This window comes from Rattus norvegicus, chromosome X, assembly GCF_021556685.1.
Source record: "Rattus norvegicus strain SHRSP/BbbUtx chromosome X, alternate assembly SHRSP_T2T, whole genome shotgun sequence".
In the NCBI taxonomy this organism is placed as follows: domain Eukaryota; kingdom Metazoa; phylum Chordata; class Mammalia; order Rodentia; family Muridae; genus Rattus; species Rattus norvegicus.
In genome coordinates, this window is record NC_141554.1 from 147,248,458 (window position 1) to 147,264,137 (window position 15,680).

Below are 15,680 nucleotides of genomic sequence, written 5' to 3' on the forward strand. Positions count from 1 at the left end.
TGTATCCACTGAAACTGAAGCCTGTGTTGCATTCATTCCTCTGTTGCATTCATTCCTGTGTCCTCTCAAACTTGAGCAGGGATCAGCACTATATACAAAGTTGGTCAAAATTCACATAACTAGGTCCCATACCCAAAAATCTAAGGCAGAGAAAGCCAAGAAATTTGTCTTCAAATTCTCAGGTTATGGGTCTAGAACCCACATTTTGAAAAACAGTGCTCTGTAGTACCCATCAAATTGTTTTTCTTGTGCAAGAAATAAAAGCCTCCTAAAACAAGTCCTTTCTTTCCTTTATACAAAAATAACACATGGCTAGATTTTTTTCCAAATTAGCAATAGGAGTTTAAAACTCACATGATTATGAATTGCATCTTCAGATTATCAAAATAGACACATACTTGTGCAATTTGCTTCTGCCTGAACTAGCAGAGCTGCCTCCCTGACCTCCATCATGGCACTCGCTTGTTCCACTTCTGCTCCTGCTTCCACAGCATTTAAAAGAGTTTCTTCTTGCTTTCTGAAAGAATGACATACAAAAATAGGTGAGCTTTTGCATAGTCTAAGAAAAGTGAGAAATTAAAATAGCCTATCTTAATACTATGTGTTAAGAATAAGCTGAGAAACTATTCCAACAGCTGATGCGCCCTTATTTAAGTTTGTGTGGTAGCTGGTATTATGGAGAGCATAAGTGTGAGGATTTAAGCCAGCAGGTTCCTTCTCTGCAGACATGCACCTATTCTGTTCTAGACTCACGGCATGAGTGTGTACAATCTGTGTTATTCTGAAGACTTCTCATCTTAATACGTCTGGTAATGTGTGTATAAATGTGTAAGTAAAATTTTAACCTAACCACACTGGTAAGTTTCTACCAGCTTCTGTTTCAGCAACTAGTGCATACAGCAAACATAAAGTCTTCACTTCTGTTTGAAGAACATGAGCCTTGCCAGAAAAAGACCTTTAAAGAGGTTCGGTTCTCCTTCAGATCCGAATATTACATATTAATATTATATACTGTCTCAGATTTTGAGTCTAACATATGGTTTAGACCTAAGAAAATAATGTGCTATGTTATCTGATGAGTTGCTGCTATTACAGAAGGCTGGTGGTGGTCTACGATACTGTAAGTTCATTGTTTAGTGCTATGTACAGCAAACAAACAGAAGCGGGGACTGAAGAGATTTCCCAGTGGTTACGAATGATTGCTGCTCCGCGGAGACGGAGGTTCAGTTCCCAGCATACTCCATAGCTATGACTTTTCGGTAGCTCAAGTGGCAGGGAAGCCAGCACCTTCGTCTGGCCTCCCTGAATGCCAGACACACATGTGGTACATACATGTACATGTAGACAAAATATTTATATACATAAAGAAAAATAGATAAATCTAAATGCAATTTAAAGAATTTTATTTCGGAATGAAATAATCACTTACTCAGCATTCTGCTGCTGGGGAGGAAGTTGGTCCTGGTCGCTTAACTGATCCTGCTGGGTTTTAGCTGTAGAAGAAAACAAAGCCTATGTGTCATTCAGAAGTCATGATTCTTACTCCTCTGAAGGCCAATGACTTTCACACACACACCACAGGGGTAAGGAGAAAAGAGAAAGGGGGCTGGGGGTGAGACAGAACCAGAACCAGATCAACATGGAAACACACAGAAACCCCTTTCAGGGATTTGAACTGACCAACCAGCAGGAAGGCCAGTCTGAAGTTAGAATGTGGAAAGTCCAAACCATCTATTACTTTAGTGAAAAAGTACAATCTGGGGTCTGGGGTATCAGTTCAGTAGGCAAAGTAGTTTCTGCACAAGCATGAGGACCTGTGTTTGAATCTCTAAAATTGACACAAACACACACACCCAATGGGCTAATAAGGACCTGTCTGTGATCCTAGCACTTATACGGTAAGATAGAGGGCAGAGACAGTAGAATTCCTGGAAGCTCCAAGGGCTAACAATCGTGTCTTCTGCAGCAGCAGAACAGTGAAAAGAGGTGCTCCCTCAAACAAGGGTTCACCTTAGAGTTTAAACTAGTTAGTTTTCTTTTCAGACTCTCTGAATCTCAGTGTTACTCTTTAAGTTTAACAGATCCTTGCATCATTATTAAATTATCATCCAGGAAGACTTTCCACAAAATCCAAGCTAATAAATTGTCATTGTGCTTCTCCATATAAAGCATGCATACTTGAAATTATCAGACAAAGAAAGGAGACATATCCAGAAGTGAGGGGAGGTGGAGAGAAACTGGGAGGAGTAGAAGGAAAGGAAACTGTAATCAGGATATATTACATGAAAACAAAAACTATTTTCTATAAAAGAAAAAAATGAAACTACCAGTCAAAAGTTCCTGCTGCTTCAACAAAATGTTTCTTATTTCTTTTAGCCATAACATCTTCACATCAATATTTGGAGCCTAAAAGTTAAAACAGAACAGAAAAGTATGTTCCTTTTTAAAAGAATGCTTTTATAATAAAAGAAATGCAATTAATCATGAGTCATTGTATAAAACAGCAGGTTCAAAATTTAACCTTTTACTTCTTAAACTATTTTGGAGGCTGATCATTAGTGATCAGATTAGCTGAGACATTATAGTAGAAAATATACTAAAATTGCCTTAAGGAACAGAATAATAACCATAATAATAACTGTATATGCATATGTATCACTTTGTTGTTTTAATTTTGGAATAATCAAAGGAAGCTCTAATATTTCTAAAACTAAAATCAATTATATGATATTCTTAGAAATTGATACTAACAAGACAGATTTCCTAAATACTTTCTGATACTTATAAAGTAAGTCTGTTATATAGTAGCTATTATTATAATCTTAAAGCAAACCAAGAAGAGATTATGCACTGGTAGCAGTACAAAGTTAACAAAACAAAACAAAAAGAAAACCCAGAACATCTATAAGACATAATGTATAGGTCAGCCACGGGTCATGACACAGAGACTCAGTGAAATGTTCTGAGTGTCTTCTCTTCCCTAGAACAGGGTGGTCATTAGAATATACCTGCCCAGGTAATAACGTAATAACTATGTTCTTTCAGAGGAAGTCAGAAGAGGCAGGCAAGTTCCCCTCGAGCTGCAGTTATAAGTAGTTGTAATCTACCTGTTGTAGATTGAACCAGAGTTTTTAATCTTAATGTTGAAGCTGGAAATATGGCTCAGGGTTTAACAGCATGCCCTGCTCTTGTATGCTATTTGACAGTTCACAATGGCCTGTAACTCCAGCTCCAGGGGCTCTGTTGCCCTCTGCTGGCTTCAAAAACAAATATACAACCCCACACATACACACACACATACACACAACTAAATCCTTAGCCTGAATGTTGTGGGAGTAACCAACTGTTTTCTGATTAGATTTAAGGCCCACTCCATTAGAAAAATGACAGGCCTGGTATTGCAAAGCTGGTCAAGAACCCAAGGTTGGGGAGCTCATACAGAGTATCAAGCTGCCATCTAAATTGACATCTCTCTATAGTGCAGTTCTCAGATCTCACCAGAGATGTTTACTTTTGCAGTGTTTGAAGATGAACAAAGAAGTACATAACTGCTCAAAGGGTTGATTAAGTGACTGTGGAGTGCTCAGACATAAATGGTCATCTATATCACACTTAGAAACCATCACAGAAGAGGAAATAGAAAAAAAATTAAGATCCAGAGGTTAAGGAAGACCAAAGCAAAGCTGTCTTCTGGAAATTACAGGACACCTTCACTCAAGAACTCATAGCAGGTGTGACAGCCTCTGCAAGACCTCACAAGACCAAGCCAGCCAATGTTTCAATATGGAGTGGGAAGGGCTATGGTTCTTAACTGAGGACCAATAGGTGGTTACTGAATTCACTTCTGGAGGACAGAATGCTACAGTTTTCCTTGAGAATGAGGCGCCTGATAGGTTCTCTCCAGTGGATGCCCCCACACCCAGGAACACATGAACAAAACAAATTGAAATTGATGGGTTATGACATTTAAATAAATGAATAAATAAATTTAAAATTTTATGCCAACTATGGCTTCCAGAAGAATAACCAACCTGAACAATATAAATTTCTTCCTTCTCACCATACCATATTTCAAATTTTCGGTTATCGCCTTTCACATGCTCTGTGATACCAGCTTCTTCCATCTATAAGAAAATATTTCCTGAGCATTTCATTACAAATATGGGATTTCAACCACTGTATTCTATCATAATCTAAAGGAAACAATATCTCACTTAAGCATGATACACATTATTTTTCAATAAGGAAATGGAAATGAAAAGTATAGTCATATACATGAGGATTTGAGTATTTTGTGGAAATGTGCACTCAAGAGTTCAGATGCTATGCCCCATTCCAGTGATTGGCACAAACGCCATCCATCTGAAAACTCAGGCAGCCTAAGGTTGAATTCTGCTGTAAATGAACTATACAATATTAAAACAAAATTTTGTCAGAAGTAAAAGTAATTAAACATCTATGGGGAAAGCCACCTGAAATTGATTAATTTTGTTGTTGATTTCTAAAGTAATTATTGACACATCAATTTGATCTTACAAATTGATTCTCTATGAGATATAAATAGCAAATTTGTGAGTTAGGGAAGAATCAGCCAAGTTCATAAAGGTTTTTCTATTCTCACCAATCTCTCAGCCTGCACAGCAAACAAAATACCTAAATTGAAAGAGTGATAACTTTCTCACTGATAGTAAAACTTTGGTATTACACAGCATTGGCTAATTCCCTGTGGTACAACTTTACTCCCTTGTACAACATCTTTAAGTTCTTCTCTGCCTTTCCTCTTTTCTTTCAATTCCCTTCTATTTGTTTGAAGAATCATCACACTGCTTCATGTATGAACCCCCAAATGATGCTAATTAAACTAATAAGCATTAAGGGCAGTGCTATGAGATTCCTTCCTTCCTTAAGGTAAAGGAAAGCAGTTATACAGAGAAATGCAACTCAACTCTACTAATTAAAGAGCCTCTGAATGTAGTCTAAAGTGACTTTTAAATGCTCCCAAGTATATCCTTCCTATACCACTCTATCTTCCTATACTCAAATATTAAGATATGAGAATAGTTATGCTCAAGCTTTTCAAAATGAATTGTTTCATCACACAACTGTCTAAATAGGATACGTAGCTGACATCCAGATGTCAGAATCAGAGAAGGCCAGACTGGCCCTCCATCCATCACTGACATTCATCAGCCATGTGTCTCAGTGTAAGGTCCTGAAGTTTTCTCAAATTCATTTTTTTTCATCTATAAAATTGGGAAAGTGTGTATTTCCTAAGAGTTGATATAGAGATATGAATTATTAAACAACATATTCAGATCATATACAGTTTTGTGGGATCATATGCACTCGTGTGTGTGTGTGTGTGTGTGTGTGTTCACATGTATATCATGGGGGGGGGGGGTCAGAGGCTGGTGATATCTTTCATAATACCTCTGCATATTATTTCTTGATTCAGGGTCTCTTGCTGAACCCAGAGTTCACCTGATCCAACTAGTCTCACTAGACAGCACACTGTTGGGATTCCCCAGAGCTGAGATTACAAGGGCAGCCACATCCATGAAGCATTTTACATGGGTGCTAATGATCTGAACTCCAAACCTACCATTTGAATGACAAGCTCTTTAACCTTTCTCCCCAGTCCAAAATGAGCTTTGAAGCTTATGGTTTTGTTTCCCATCCTTTCCTGCATTTGAATTACAACTGTTTTACTATTTTCCATTGTTATTATATAGAGCACATCATTATTGGTTAAATACATTTGGAGAATTCCCTGGAAATCAAATCATATTTACCTGACACAAAGTTAGCATTGCATGCATATCTGTTAAATTAAAACATCAGTTGGTGATGATAAGCAAGCATACAATCAGATGGATCTGAAGAAGCCACATCTCTTTATTTGATTCCTCGAATGTGACATATGGTTTTCCTATGAATGTTAAATGCTTATATTATAGTACATCGTCATTAGAAAGACACAATGAGGCTGTGCAATTCCAGCTTGGTGTGATAAAGTGAAGAAAAAAGTCAATTTCAAAGGAGGGGAGTTGTTGGGCTTTGTTCAGTAGCACACTGACCACGAATGATAGACTTTCATGACAAGTAAGCAAGAGAAAGTAAGCATATGAGATCTAAAACACAGCACACAGCCTAACTTCCTCCATCTTTCTTAGTCTACAGCATCACTATTTCCCCAGGAATCTTCATCTAAAATTTTGTAATCATCGCTGACTAATTCTTTGCTTTTAAAGATACAATTATATCTCAGAACCAAGAAAAACAGGCAGATTTTCTTCTTTTTAATGTCAAGTAGTATTTATTTTCTGTATCTGGTAAGCCACTACGCCCTTATGTCTGCCTTCCATTGAAATGTTTCCTGCATCAATTCCTCCTTCTGTTTCCATGGTAACGATTGTAATGCTTCTGGCTTCGTTACCTCATTGGACCTTCTTTACTTTAATGAACTTCAGAAGCACTTCACTGGCATGCCTATCATTGTATCAAAGTTAACAGAAAATAGAAAATCCATACAAACAGGAAATTCTGCATTAGGTAGTAATTAGGTCACCCCACAAACAAAATGTGCATCAAATTGGTTTATGTCAAACATGCCTACAAAGATAAAAATACCTTTTCAAGAAGCACATATGTAGATAGCAAGATCTAAGAGTAACTGTGTAGTTGTGATGGAAATGTTGGAGTTTTAAAGAATACATGGAGCTACTGTGGATTCAGAATTGAATAGAACATAGACAATTGGGTGACTCTGGGTGGGAATTTTGCTAGACATCGCTAGAGGCAGCTGACCAAAATGAGGAAAATTAAAAGCAGGGCCTGCTTATAAAGTGGCTTCATTACACTAAGTCCTTAAGCCCATGACAGGTCCATCAATAAAAGCATAGCTAAATTTTCATCAAATCTCAACTATACTGAGAAACCAACTGTGAAAGAAACGCCTTATGGAAAATGACTATGAGGGAAAAGGGAGTAAAATGATAGTGACTGAAGAATTGAAGGTAAAATTTCTCTATTTTCTAATTAGTCTAGGAAAAAAATTATGAATGTATAGCCTTATTTGAATTGGAAGTATTACCAGGTGGCTAATGACTTTTACAAACAACACTGTCCTGGTTTTAACATAAGACTAATGTCAGGACACAATGGTACTTTGGGTTTTAGAAAGAATAAAACAATTTCAAGGAATAACCCAGAATGTATATGGGAAAGATCCAGCTGTGGGTCTTTTTAGATACCCAGAAAGCAAGGGGCTAAAGAATGCAGGAAGGACAAAGAAAGTAAGGTAGGGACATGCTAAGTACAAGATTTTTTCATTTGTAAACTGCAGTGAGAAGGAGGAAATCCTTTAGTCTTTCTCTTATAACAGTAGCTTCATGGACAAGACTAAAAAAAAGATCATCCAGAGACTTCCCCACCTGGGGATCCATTCCACATGCAGACACCAAACCCACATACTAATGCTGATGCCAAGAAGTGCTTGCTGACAGGAGCCTGATATAGCTGTCTCCTGAGAGGCTCTGCCAGAGCCTGACAGATACAGAGGCAGATGCTTGAAGCCAACCATCGGACTGATCACAGGGACCCCAATGGAGGAGTTAGTGGAAGAATTGAAGGAGTTAAAAGGGCCTTATCTGGCATCCATGGGAGGGGAGGCCATTGGTCCTGTGAAGGCTTGATTCCCCAGTACAGAGAAATGCTAGGGCAGTGAGGCAGAAGTAGGTGGGTGGGAGAGTACCCTCATAGAATCAGGGTAAAGGGGGATGGGATAAGGGGTTGCAGAGGGGAAACCGGGAAAGGGGATAACATTTGAAATGTAACTAAATAAACGCCCAATTTAAAAAAAAAACAAAAAGCAAGAATTATCTAATACCATTAGATGAGTTCATAGGTGAGTCAGTTCACTGAAGAGTATCTTGGAGAATGTCTGAGACTACACTGATGGGGGACTTGAATTAACTCTCAGCACCTGAGCCCAATCACTTTTCCTGATTTCAGAGTCCCAAACCCCATGTAAAACTAGCTATGCTAGTGCATGCTCACAGTTCTAGTGTTTCCACAGCAAAATGGGGGGAAGAGACAAGAGAATCCCTAGAAGCTCTTGGACCAACAAAGATTAGTGTGCAAAGCAGTGAACAATAGAACACCTTACTTCAACATGAGGGAAAGTGAGAACCAAGACCTGAGGTGTCCTACGAAGTACAATGTAACACTATAGGGCAAAGGTTCCTGTAGTCACACACAGGAACACACGCGTTTTTTTTAATATTTTTAAACATGAGCTCTCTTACTTTTAGGCAGTGCTTAAAACTGTATGATGGGTATCTGTCAGCACCTTCTCCAGATTCGAAACGCCTCTTACAAAACATAACAGCTTTTTCATACAAGAAAAGGTGTCTCTGCATGGGTTTGAACCGGGCAAAATCCTTCATCTTTGTAGCACCTTTCCGATGTCCTACCCAAACACTGAAGGCACCTTGAAGAATCATCTTTCCCAGATCATTCATATTTCCCTAGAATAAAAAAAATCAAAGCCAATTTGTAGAAGGCAGAGCTATATTCATTTGTCAAACATCAATATCTTGACATATTAATTGTCTGAAGCATTTTGTATGCTTTATTTTTTTAAAAAATATCATCCATAAGACTTTATTATTGTGTAGCAGGAAATACTAAAAAGTGCACCATCCTAAGCTAACTCCAGCTACTCTCTGGCCCAGGCAGTCCAGCTGCTTCCACGGCTAGCCCCATGTAGCCATCACCCATTTCACAGTTCTCTTGTGCGAAATCTGCTCACATTCCCAGCCATCCGCCCTCTGTGGTTAGCAGTCACAAATCCCTGTAACCCAGTAAAATTAAAACTCTAGATGCTTATAATTTATCAATCAGACTTGTATCAGTATTACACTCGTAATACTAGAAGGTACTATGCCGGCTGCTATGGGGATAGTTAATTGGGATTAGCTAGCTATGAACCATGTGACCTACAATAATGATCAAAATGGCAGGATATACAAATTGATATAATAGTAGCATGAATGTTAGGGGTATTACCTACTGCTCACCACCCCCTTTTCAATTAAAAAAGTTTTTTTTTTCATACAGTACATTCTGTTTATGGTTACCACTCTCCAAACTCCTCTTGGATCCTCTCCACATTCCCTCCATCTGGATTTACAACCCTTTTGTCTCTCCTTAAAAAAACAAACAGGTGCCCTACTCACTGTGTCCTCTGGGGCATGCCCAAGTACCTTGAGCAGCCTGCTATGCTCAGAGACCTCCATTCTCCCCTCACTTCTCCACCCATCTTCATCAGACCTGGAGATCCTGAACCATAAAGGCTAGCTTAGCTGCCCTTAGCAGTCTGCTCTCCCCCAAGAACCTCCACTCTCCAAATACCTCATCACACCTGTGGATCCTGTACCATACAAACCTGTGGATCCTGAACCATAGAGACCTACAGTTATACAACCATAATGACCTCCAGACCCTGACTCATACAGACCTGCTGATCTGGAACCATACAGCCAAAGGATACCCATCAGAGGCCTGCCATACTAGGACCATCAATGCAAACCCCATCCCAATACATACTATAAAAAGAATACCCAGGGATCAAAGCCATCCAGAAGGTTAAAAGACGTTAAAAGAACACAGTCAACTGAAACACAGTAGGCTTTCTGGTATTTCTGGGTGTCTGGCCTACTATTTCTGGCCTACTCACTCAGGGAAATTGAACAACTCTCTACTCAATTATCTCTCAGTCAGGGAAGAAACAAAGAAAGTAAAGAATTTCTAGAATTCAATGTAAATGAAGGCACAACATATTCAAATTTATGGGGCACCATGAAAGCATTGCTAAGAGGAAAATTCATAGCACTGAGTGCCTCCATAAAGAAATTGGAAAGTTCTCATAGCAACAATTTAGAAGCTCACTTGAAAGCTCTAGAAAAAAAGAAGCAAACACAGTGAAGAGGAGTAGACAGCAGGAAACGATTAAAATCAGGGCTGACATGAACCAGTTAGAGACAAAGAACACAATACAAGGAATCAACAAAACCAAGAGCTGATTCTTTGAGAAAATCAACCAGATAGACAAACCCATAGGACAGAGACAGTATCCAAATCAGAAATGAAAAGGAAAAACCTAATAACAGATATTAAGGGAATTCAAAGAATCATTAGGTCTTACTTCAAAAGTCTGTACTTAACAAAATTGGAAGATCTTAATGAAATGGATGATTTTCTAGACAGATACCACTTCCCAAAGATAAATCAAGATCAGGTAAACTATTTAAACAGCTCTACAATGTCCAAGGAAATAGAAGCAGTCATCAAAAGTCTAACAACAACAAAAACAACAACAACAAATCCCAGGGCCAGATAATTTTGGTTCAGAATTCTGCCAGATATTCAGAGTCTGAACCACCAACCAAAGAACATACATGGGCTGGACCTAGTCTTCCCACCCGACCCCATGCACAGATATAGCAAGTATGCAGATTGGTCTTCATAAGGGTACAAAACAACTGGAGGATGGGTTATCACAAAAGCTGTTGCCTGTCTGTGGGATATGTTCTAACTGGGCTGTCTTGTCTGGCCACAGTGAAAGAGGATGCATCTAGTCTCAGAGACTTGATGGGCAAGGGTGGGGGAATACCTAGGAAGTCCACACCCTCTCAGAGGACAAGGAGAGGAGAGAAGGACTGTGAAGGGGTAACCAGGAGGAGGGGCAGTAAGCAGGATGTAAAGTGAATACATTAAAATAAAATGGAAAAAAAAGAGCCAGACATCTAAAGAATAAATAATAACACAAAACAAGATAAAACAAACAGAAGAAAAAGAATCCAAGTAAAAGCACAAGCACACACACACATCTGTACACAGAAAAAGCCCATAAAACCCAAAACCAGAAGCCATAATATATACGCAAAGAACCTGTAAGGTAAATCTGTTTTAATTTCCTAACAAAGAGACAAAGAACCTCCAAAAATGTCATTTGAGTTCTTTTGTGTGGATGAGCTACTGCTGGGCATGGGTGTCTACTGTACTGTAACTTCTTAACTTTAAAGCATGCCATGTCTCCCATATATTTTAAATCGCTATGAGGTTGTGGCATGAAGGAGGCGTCTTTGTCTTTGGGTTCCTGCATTTCTCATGTGGAGCTGTTTCTGCTGGAGCAATGCTCAGATCTCTCCCTCATTCCTGACTGGTACATGAGTTTCCCATTGGATGGAACCGATTTGGGGAAAGATAGCAAGCCCTAAAGACTTGACCCTTTTTCCTATCTATTCTAGACTAGGGCAAGCAGTAATTCAGGGACAGTGTATCTACTTAGCTGATGTAAGCACTTATTCAAGCCAAATTTCCCAAGTTCCAGATTTGATGGCAGGCTGCTACAGACCAGGAAAATGTCATAAAATTCCATTTGGCCGCTGATCTGCAGCCAATTCTCCACTTAGCATTATCAATAAAAATGCGTATATTTTATCCCCATTTGTTTGCCTCTTATGTGGTATTAAATACAGTAGATAAAAGAAGGGATTTTGAAAAGCTTACACCACCCCCCAAATTCCAACAAACCCTAAAATTTACTTACAACATAGCCATTGATGGCAGTCTGATGCATGGAATCATTCACTGACTTGAGCAGCTCCAGCATTGAGTCAAGGGCCTCCTTCAATTTAGTAGTTCCTTCACCTTCTTTGCTATACTTTAAAAGCTCCTTAATTAGTAGTCAAGAATTAAACCTAATGTTAGTCACATATTTTTATAACTGCTAGAAAATGAATACTTTAAAGCTAATATGCTTTTGAGCAGTGATCCAAAGATACTGTCATTTTTAGAGTTCTTTCTTTCATATTGTCTGTCACATTAACATTATATTTAATAACAATGTCAAAACTGGGGAAGAAGTAGAATAATGAGCAAAGAGTATAAAACAAAGGGCATTCAATATGCACAGAGCTAAAAACCAACAGCTACAAAGAGACATCAGAGATTACTGTTCAAAGCAATTACACGAGTTTTCCTCCTCTAAATACAATGATTTGTCAATCATGATGCATATAGCATCATGAACCACATTTTAAAAGAACTGATAATGTATTTATACAAGATATATATTCCACTAATCCTTTTCCATTGAACCAGGGGAGTATCATTTGTATTTTTCATTGAAAAGACGAACAGGAAATATAATATGAAAATGAGTAGGTATATATTTAATCTTCCTTACATAGAAAATTATTTCCCAAAACATTATGCTTAAATTCATACAGAACTTATCTGGAGGATTGAGAGCTAACACTCCATATACTCACAGCTTAATCACCTTGTATATGTCATTTGTACAGCAACACAAAAGAGCACACTGCAAACATCGTACAGTTAAATCTGACCATAGCTCTCCTTCAATGTATTGCAAGTGCTTCCTACTCAACCACTTCCTTTCAAATGACTAACAGATCAGATTCAAAAAATAAATAAATAAATAAATAAATAAATAAATAAATAAATAAATAAATAAATCAAAATAAACAAGTAGGAGCTGGAGAGATGATTCATTGATTAAGAGCACTGGATGCTTTTGCAAAGGACCTGGGCTCTATTTTTGTACCCACATTGTGACTCAGATCAGGCTGGAATGCTGAAGTCCTGTTTTGACCTCCATGGCTATGAGGCATAACAAGCCACACATACATGCAGATAAAATACTCATATACATAAAGTAAAGAGCCACACAGAATGCTTTATGTAATTACCTTTAAAAGCAACTGATACTTAGTGATTCGTTGAACTGGCTTGAGCAAATAGGAATCCAGACCAAGTCGATGTTTCAATTTCCGTTGACATTCCTGTCATTGAAAGATAATGATCAAATATACAGACTTAATGCAATCCCCATCAAAATTCCAACACAATTTTTATAGACCTTCAAAGAGCAATTGTCAAATTCATAGGGAAAAAAAAACAGAATAGCCAAAACTATCCTGATCATAAAAGAATCTCTGACGTCAAGGTGTATTACAGAGCAATAATTATCATAATAAAAAAATGCATGGTATTGGTACAGAAACAGACAGGTCAACCAATGGAATAGAATTGAAGACCCAGAAATAAATCTACACACTCATGGACACTCGGATTTTGGCAAAGAAGCCAAAACAATACAAGGAAAAAAAAAGAAAGTATCTTCAACACATGGTGCTGGTCTAACTGGGTGTCTGTATGTAGAAGAATGCAGATAGATAGATAGATAGATAGATAGATAGATAGATAGATAGATAGATAGATAGTTATCACCTTGCACAAAACAAAACTAAAGTCCAAGCGGGTCAAGGACCTCAACATAAAGCCAGACACACTAAACCTAATAGAAGACAAAGTGAGAATGTGTCTTAAATGCACTGGTACAGGATACAATTTCCTAAACGGTACACCAGTGGCTCAAGCTCTAATATCAACAATTGATAAATGGGACCTCACAATACTGAAAGGATTCCATAAGGCAAAAGCCTACGGATGGGAAAAGATTTTCACTAACCCTACATCTGATAGATGGTTAATATCCAAACTGGCTAAAGAACTCAACAAGTTAAATTCTAACAAACAAGATAACCAAATTAAAAGAAAATATGGGGCACAGAACTAAACAGTAAATTCTCAAAAGAAGAATCTCAAATGGCCAAAAAGCACTTAAAGAAATGTTCAACATCCTTAGTCATCAGGGAAATGCAAATCAAAACGACCCTGAGATTCCACCTCACACCCATCAGAATGGCTGAGATAAAAAACTCTAGTGACTGCATGTACTGGTGAGGATGTGGAGAAAGAGGAACACTCCTCCACTGCTGGTGTGATGGCAAACTGGTACAACTACTCTGGAAATCAGTCTGGTGGTTCCTCAGAAAACTAGAAATAGTTCTACCTAAAGACAGAGAGAGCAATACTCCAAGGACACGTGCTCTACTATGTTCAGAGCAGCTTTATTCTAATAAACAGAAACTGGAAACAACCCAGATGTACCTCAAGTGAAGAATGGATACAGAAAATGTGGTTCATTTACACAATGAAATACTATACATCTATCAAAAACAAAGACATGATGAATTTTTGCAGGCAAATGGATAGAACTAGAAAATAACATCCTGAGTGTGGTAACCCAGACCCACAAGCACAGGCATGGTATGCACTCACCAATAGGTAGCTATTAACCATAAAGTACAAAATACACATGATGTTCCCTAAAGACTCAAAGAAGTTAAATAAGAAGAACGGTACAAGCAATAATACTTAAATCATACTTAGAAGGGTTAACAAAATAGTCATAGGAGACATAGGGAGGGAGAGAATTAGTTTAAAAGGGTAGGGAAAGGGGAATGGGGAGGCAGGATCAGGTATGGAGAGGGACAGGATAGAGGTTCAGAGGGCCAGGAGAATGAATGGAAATCTGCATCTGCCATGGATGGGGTGAAGGTAGAAAATCTCTAGGAAGTCCCAGAAACCTAAGGTAGGGAAGGCTCCCAGGAGGCAAAGTAGTAGACCTTAGCCAAGATGCCTAACAGTGGGGACATGGAGCTTAAAGAAACAACCTTCTATATCCAAGGAAGACCCACAGTGAAAGGATAGGGACACCAATTCACGCATAAACTCCTGACCCTAAACTTGTCTAAAAAGAAATGCAGGGATGGAGCAGAGACTGAAGGAAAGGCCATCTAATAACTGGCCCAACTTGAAACCCATCCCATGAGCAAGCACGGATTCCTGACACTATTAATGATATTCTGTTATGCTTACAGACTGGAGCCTAACATAACTGTCCTCTGAGAAGCTCCTCCCAGCAGCTGACTGAAACAGAAGCAGACACCCACAGCTAAACATTAGAGGGAGGGCAGGGACACTTACCCCTAGGAATCCTCAAACTCTGAGCCACTAACCAAAGAACATACATGGGCAGGAACAAGGACCCTGGCACAGACGCAGCAGACAGGCAGCTCAGCCTTCATGGCTGCCCCATCTGACCTCAGTGGGAAAGGAGGCACCTAATCCAGCAGAGACTTGCTATGCCAGGGTAGGGGATACACAGGGAGGGTCCTACAGTCTCCGAGGAGAAGGGGATGGGGAAAGAAATTAAGTAATAAAAAATAATGATCAGCTAAGAACAGTGGCACATGCCTTTAATCCTAGCATGCTGGAGGCAGAAGCAGGCAGATCTTTCTGAGATAATGAGCAATAAATGTTAAATTAAGAAATGTAGAGGGCATAAGAATCAAACAAATTCTTTATGAAAATTCCATATGGAATGACTTTGTAAGCTAATTTTAAAAGTAATTTATTTTAAAAAGACATATACCAACATTGAAGAGATGGGTCAGATATAAGGGGACTTGCCGTTCTTCCAGATGACCAGAGTAGTATTTGCTATATTTATATGTCATATATATATATGCAAAATACTCATGCAAAAAATTAAATAATTTTAATAAAAAATAAGATCCCAAACACAAATATTTTATAAATCTTAAGGAATATGCATCGGAAAAAAATCACTGTTGGATACAGTACAAAAACCTTGAGAAAAAATATACCTGAAAAACTGAATACCATTTTAAATTTTGAGAACACATGCCTACAATCTCAGCATTCAAGAGGAAAGATGAAGG

The 15,680-nt window shown here is 38.4% G+C and overlaps 1 protein-coding gene across 4 annotated transcripts in view; it reads right to left on the reverse strand.

Annotated features, from left to right (window-relative positions):
• Mcf2 (MCF.2 cell line derived transforming sequence) overlaps window positions 1-15,680 on the reverse strand; it is a 120,141-nt gene that overhangs the window by 11,806 nt on the left and 92,655 nt on the right. For all 4 annotated transcript variants that reach the window (XM_087600201.1, NM_001427408.1, XM_087600202.1 and 1 more), the window contains 7 exon segments: window positions 12,780-12,872; window positions 11,615-11,740; window positions 8,307-8,528; window positions 4,032-4,124; window positions 2,328-2,406; window positions 1,430-1,493; window positions 399-517 (listed from right to left, as the gene is read on the reverse strand). In XM_087600201.1, the coding sequence (XP_087456327.1) occupies window positions 399-517; window positions 1,430-1,493; window positions 2,328-2,406; window positions 4,032-4,124; window positions 8,307-8,528; window positions 11,615-11,740; window positions 12,780-12,872 (796 nt within the window).